General features: G+C 42.3%; 1 protein-coding gene across 3 annotated transcripts in view; it reads left to right on the top strand.

Annotated features, from left to right (window-relative positions):
- TCEA1 (transcription elongation factor A1) overlaps positions 1 to 2,603 on the top strand; it is a 21,587-nt gene extending 18,984 nt beyond the window's left edge. For all 3 annotated transcript variants that reach the window (XM_015820154.1, XM_015820153.1, XM_015820155.1), the window contains one exon: positions 1,804 to 2,603. In XM_015820154.1, coding sequence (XP_015675640.1) covers positions 1,804 to 1,812 — 9 coding nt within the window. In that variant the 3' untranslated portion in view covers positions 1,813 to 2,603. The remainder of the gene's footprint in view (positions 1 to 1,803) is intronic.
- The last annotated feature ends 3,880 nt before the right edge of the window (positions 2,604 to 6,483 follow it).

The raw sequence follows: 6,483 nt of genomic DNA, 5'->3' as shown, positions 1-6,483 counted from the left end.
TTTCGTCGGCCACAGTACCGACATCGTCAGGGTATAAAATGCTGGATCCGGGAGTCCGTTTTTATGTGGCTGGCTGCCTCTGCGCTTTGACCCTGGATCAGGTCATTGGTCCACTCATTAGCATCGGCTGTGTAGTTCTTAAAGGGGCCGTTTCTAAAGTTGTCTTCTCTCTAATTGCTGTTGTTTTCTTTGTGTGTGTGTGGGTGCCTGGAGATCCGCTGTTCATCCGCTCCCAGTCGTCTCTCCCCACCCCCTCATTTATCTTAGTTTGTCTCTGTATTGCTGCGCTATCTAGTGTGTGTGCTTCAAGCTCTGTTCTTCTATTTGCCAGCCCTGTTGCTTTCTTTGCCTGTGTGTAAACTCCTGAGGGTTGGTCGTCTCGTTGTTCCTGTTTCTTATCGTCCCCCTTCTCTCTCTAGCTAACGAGTGAGCTGTGTGTTTTAATGGGTTGCTAACCGGACGTGTCTTTGGAATGGCTCCACTACTTGTTACCCTCATTGCCCCCTCGGTACATATATGAGAGCGCAGGAGATACCCATCCCGTTTGCGCTCGCTATTACTCGCCTGTTCTCCCATTGATCGGGGCCGTAATTCTATTGCCGAGTCATTCACGAGGCACGCCTCCGATGCATTTCCCCCATTCTTAAGTTCTATTGCCTCTCCCCTGCATCTATAGTCATCCGGGGGGGGGAGTGTCCAGGTGCTTTTGCCTCTCATTTGCTACCTTCCTCGTTAGCGGGTGCGCTCGTCTCTCTGGCCAGGTGTCATCAACGGGTTATATCGGAGCTTTTCCCTTCTCCCCGGTATGTGTGTATGCCCCTCGGGGAAAGCCATCCGATGGTACCTGTTCGTTGTTCTCCTTCCCTCGTCCTGACTGGATTGAGTTGTTTGTGCTTTGGACGCTTGTGGGATATATTTCCCTCGTGTTTTTTCTCATCCTCCTTGTTCTTCCATGGATCTGTACATCAGTTCTTAGGGGTGGGTTATCTGCTGGCATTGTGTCATCCCTCCTCTCCTCTTTCATGTTTAAATGGGTTAGAGACGTCGTTTTACTTATGGGGTGTATCCCCAGTTCATCTCAGGGTTGTGATCACCTCCCCTGTCATCCCCTCTTTCTGATCTTGTAGGGAGTGAGTTGGTTGCCTGTATTTCCAATTAGCACCCCATCCTTCCCATCCCCTTAGTATGTGATATGCTGGAGGGAGCTCTATGTGGCGATTGATGGAGTGTTTGTCTGACAGCCAGGCTTCTTTGAGGAGACAGCCTCCCTTGGTGTTATCTTGGGATATGGCCTCGACATTGGTGAGGTCGAATCCATGGCCGTAGTTGGCCATGTGGGTTCACACCTGTGAATATTGCTCTCTTCTCTTAACTGCCAGCTCATGCTCGTGGACCCTGGTCTTAGGTCACTTGGAGGTTTCACCAACATAATTGCAGGGGCAATCCTTGCAATTAATTGTATATATTACCGAAAAGACAACTCTAGAAATGGCCCCTTTAAGAACTACACAGCTGATGCTAATGAGTGGACCAATGACCCGATCCAGGGTCAAAGCGCAGAGGCAGGCAGCCAGCCACATAAAAACGGACTCCCGGATCCAGCATTTTATATCCTGACGATGTCAGTAGTGTGGCCGACGAAAGCTTGGTTTTGTAGATTAAACATTTGTGTTTATGATGTTAAAATAGAATACTCAGGATGTGTCCAAGAAGCAAAATATCCAATTTTTGCATTCATAGAAAAAAATGGTGTTAACCTAGCTATATGTGCCTATCTCATAAATATTTATTTTCTTTTTACAGTTCTGCTAGAAGAAGAATTTGTTGGACCAGTTAAAAATAATTTTATAATTAGTTTTAAGAACTAGGTAAAGCATCGAATTCCTTGCAGAGATGTTTTTGTTTGTTTGCTTCCTTTTAAGCAGATAACTCTGAAACTAGATTTTGTTTTTGACATGACCATCCCTGTAGTTAATAGTCAGAGCCAGGATGCTCAGTTGTATGGTGTAATATTTTTTCCATTTTTATAAGCAACTCTACATTAAACTTTTATCAATGAAATTTGGGTAACTCTTTTTTTCCCTTAATTTTATAAACAATTTATTGTACTTATTTGCTTTTGACATACATGGTTGAATTTTTTTTTGTAAAATTCACAATGTCATACTCCATTTGCATCATTTCAGTGTGTTAAAGCAAATAGTTTTTCATTATACTAACAAAATAATCCATATCTCATGTGAGTAGTAGGCTCGGTAAATCATTTTTGCAATTCATCATATTTCTTGTTCCATAACATACAAAAATCTTTTTTTGTATTATCAAACTTCAAATAGTTTTGAAATTTGTATTGATATATCCCTACTATTATACAGCATAAAATATGTGCAGTATTTTTATATTAATGAATTCTAGCCTATCTTTTAATGTATTGGTTTGATCTGTTTTGTTTGCTCTCTTTTGTTTTCCAAACATGACCAAAAACATTATGTAATTTACCAATCACACAGACGTTTGGTAAGAAATACATTTTACTGAAAAATAGTGTAGAATGAGTTCTAGACCTCAGAGGTCAGAAATAAAACTGTAAATTTTCTCTACAAGTTTTGGTGGTGTATTGTTTCTCAAACTCTGTCTTTAAAATATTTGCTAAAAGCAATTTTGAAAAATAAAAAATATTGTTGAAAAAAATGACACAATTTAATACAAGCATGTCAAACTCGCAACATCACGTGACGTCACGCAACATATCGGGACTTTTCCCCCATTGCTGGCAATGGGGTGGGCGCAGTTTCGGTGTGACACATCCGGCCCATGAGCCAGCACTTTGGCATGTCTGCTTTAATATAAATTAAGAGGAAAGTGCTCTTAATGGGATACAAGTGTGCATTTACTACATTTAAACAACATTTCAAAGACTTGGAAGCCCAACAAAATCAGTCTGCTCTTCCTAACAATGTTTTTTTGAGCAACCAAACTTCTCTTTTCAAAGCACAAAGATACTTATATCATATAATTGTCTCCAGACTCTGAAGAGCATGCTGCAATTAAATAGCATTAATGTTCTGTGGAATGCATTGATTTTAAAAAGCACTGATTTCTAACTGATACTGGCAGAAAAAAGAATATTGCAAGTTGCTAATGGGTGTCCTATTTCTCAATAAACACCAGCTTGGAATAATAATAGTTTTCATCCCTCAAGCCCTGTGGTATATTGATTTTGTTACAATAGATTCCACTTTTTGTGATGGTAAATCTGAATCTTGCAAAATGCTGAGTCAAGGACACTTAAATTTGTTGACACTCAGAAATATTTCACTTAGCCTGAGTTCATTTCAGGACAAACTGGAAATCCCTATACAGCCTATGTGTCAATACTTTAACACTAATTAAATGAATTTACTTTTACATAGTTATTCCATATATATTAAGTTCACAACAGCAGTGAGAGATGTTATTCCTTACAACTAGGAACTTGATGTTGAGAATGCCTCCCTAACACTGGATCATGTTGGTGGCTGAAATCTGGTTCACGTTCGTTAGAGATTCATTTTTATTTTGAAAAAGTCTTTTGAGTGGAGATACTAGGAATATGCTTAAATGCTCAGCACTGTAATTGTCTGCTTTTCATTTAGAACATTCATTTTGTGAACAAAATGGGTGGACTGCCACATAGTGAATACAGCTTTTGATCCTGTATTTAATTTTGGAACTACTGTCTTTGTTATATGTAAATTACAGATTTCTCTTTTTGTTATACCTTTTGATTTAGTTTGAAGAATCTAGAACTGACTTGAGTAGAAGGTCCTACTGACCTAGCCCTTCCATTTCATTTACTTTTTTCACGCTTCCTTTAAGGTAACTGCTGCAGATAGCTTTTACATTCAAGAGTTCAGTAATATAACTTTAATTCCATATCCATGTCTGTTGCTAGTCCATATTGTGATGATGATTTCTGATGAAATAATGTGACACTGACTCAATCTTTCCTAGCAAAAAAAGATCTGTGCAATGACAGTATAGAGCAGGCATGTCACATGATGTCACGCGACGTATCAGGATTTTTCCCCCATTGCCGGCAATGGGGTGGGCACGGTTTCGGCGTGACGCATCCAGCCTGCGGGCCGCAAGTTTGACATGCCTGGCATAGAGTACTGCCTTTATATTTCTTGTTTTATTTAGTTACAAATAAATGTTGTAGTCAAAATATTCTTTCAATTAATTACAGTTTTTTGTGTGATTGTCTCTGAACAAGATCCACTATACCAGACATGTCAAACTTGCGATGTCACATGATGTCACGCGACGTATCAGAGCTTTTTTCCCATTGCCGGCAATGGGGTGGGTGTGGTTTCGTCGTGACGCGTCCGGCCTGTGGGCCGGTAGTTTGACACCCCTGCAATATACTGATTCTTACCTCTAAGTATGCGTATTTATAGTATCTCAATATTATAATTTTATATATCGATAATTTACACATTTTTCTGAGCTTTTAAATAGAGGGACTTCCTCTCTTATTCCTTTAATATTTGTGAAATGTTATCTCTCTAAACTGCAATGTATTTTGAGGAAAACTATATACTTATTTGATTCTCCTGTTGTACTTATGTAATAGTGCCTGGAAAGTATGCATTAATGTTGTCACTAGACATTAATATGGATTTGGTAACAGTTTATCAGTCATTCAAATGGTAGTAGGGAGGGAGAATGAGAACCAAAGTTATATCAAGAGATACTTTCGTCTATGCAACTCAGAGCAATACTGTGGAACATGTTTTCTTGAGTCATACAGTTACAGTTAATTTTATTTACATACTAAGGTAATGGAACTTATGGTCACAGGTGAAATATCAGCTTTGTTCTGTATCTTCTCCCTTGGCACTGTGTGGTGACGGCTTGTAAGTTTTCTTTTTTAAAAAAATGGGTTAACATGGAAAAATAAAACACATCTTCAGCTTGCTGCATTGAACAGAAAAGTAAATTAGTATATCTGAGTATTTTGTCCCAGGGGAGAGAAGCCTAACAATGTTTTTGTTTTGCAGTCCCCAAATGGGAATACTGATTATAGGCTGGAAAAGAAGAAAAGTAAATCTACTCTATTCTATTTTAACGGATCTGTTTTTTTAATACAATCTGATTTTTTTACTTCATGTAGGCATAAAAAGCATCCACAGAAAATTCATAATTAAATCTATTTCTGAAAAAGGGAAAAAATAATATTTAATGTATTGCTATTTGCTAAAGCATACTTCATACCCAATAAGACCAGTTATTGAGGAAGATTTGCATGTATTTTTAAATTAATGGGATGGGGAAGATTCGGTGAACTTTCTTCTACACATACTTTTCAATCATTACATATATTTGACTTACAAGTAATTATTTTAAGAATATTTTTAAAAACGTTCTTTGTAGATTTTATCAAAGTATAATAGTGAACATTGCTTTACTCAGTGAAATTTACATAATCCTTTTGCTGCCACAGAATTTAGCTCCACTTTCTTTCATAGCTAAAACAAGTAGTTCCTATTTTGTGTATGTGAAGATACATATGCAGTGCATACAGTGATTAAGGATGAAGTATGCATGAGGTTCAGCTAGATCAGGCATGTCCAAAGTCCGGCCCGCGGGCCATTTGCGGCCCGCGGCCCGGTTTAATCCGGCCCTCGAACAGCCCTCCCTGCGGTATGTAAATGCGGCCCTCCCACGGCCCTCCGGCAAGTCCCATGAGAGAGAGAGAGAGACAGACAGACAGACAGAGACAGAGGCACTTGCACTTCTGTCTCTCTCTCTCTCTCTCATGGGACTTGCCCCCTCGCAGGGCTCCTCATTGGCCCTGCGCCCGGGTGCCCCGCCCCCTGGGAGAAGGGCGGCCAGGAAGTCCCTTTCCCGGGCTGGCCCCATCCCAGGCGCACGTGGCTGGGGAGCCATGCGGGGAAGCCCCGGGATCCCCGCTGGGAGCAACCCCCCCCCGGAGCCTTTGCTGAGTGGGCCAGCCCTCCCGTAAGCCGCAGCCCCGAGAGAGCAGCCCCTGTGATGTCCAGCCGGCGCAACTGTTGGCCAAGCAGCAGCAGAGCCGGAGATGGAAGGTCAGTGGCAGGGGGGAGGGAGGGAGCTCTGAGTCCACAGAGCACCGCTGCGAAGTGGCTGCGGGGCAGGTGATTCCCCCCCCCGGCTTACTTGTTCCAGTCTCGGCTGGGGCATCACTTCCTGGGCCGCTCCCTGGGCAGCCGAACCAGCCACATGTCTCCCCGTGCTGGGCGGCAGTCATGGCTGGTGCAGCAGCCAGCGGGAGCATCGCTCCCCGGGAAGCCGAACCGGCCACATGTCTCCCCAGCCCGGGCCGGACGGCAGTCAGGCATGAAGCTCGCCTGGCTGCCGCAGGGCTCTCCGCCGCCCGGCCCCACCTCGGCCCCATCGGTGGCACCTTCCTCGGGCACTTTCAGGGAGCCGCCGCTGCTGCCCTCGTTGCTGCAGGAGAAG

The sequence above is a fragment of the Protobothrops mucrosquamatus genome, unplaced genomic scaffold (assembly GCF_001527695.2).
Source record: "Protobothrops mucrosquamatus isolate PMUCROS unplaced genomic scaffold, P.Mucros_1.0 scaffold1077, whole genome shotgun sequence".
Taxonomy (NCBI): Eukaryota; Metazoa; Chordata; class Lepidosauria; order Squamata; family Viperidae; genus Protobothrops; species Protobothrops mucrosquamatus.
Note: the sequence above shows the minus strand (reverse complement) of the source record. Positions and strands in the feature narration are given on the sequence as shown.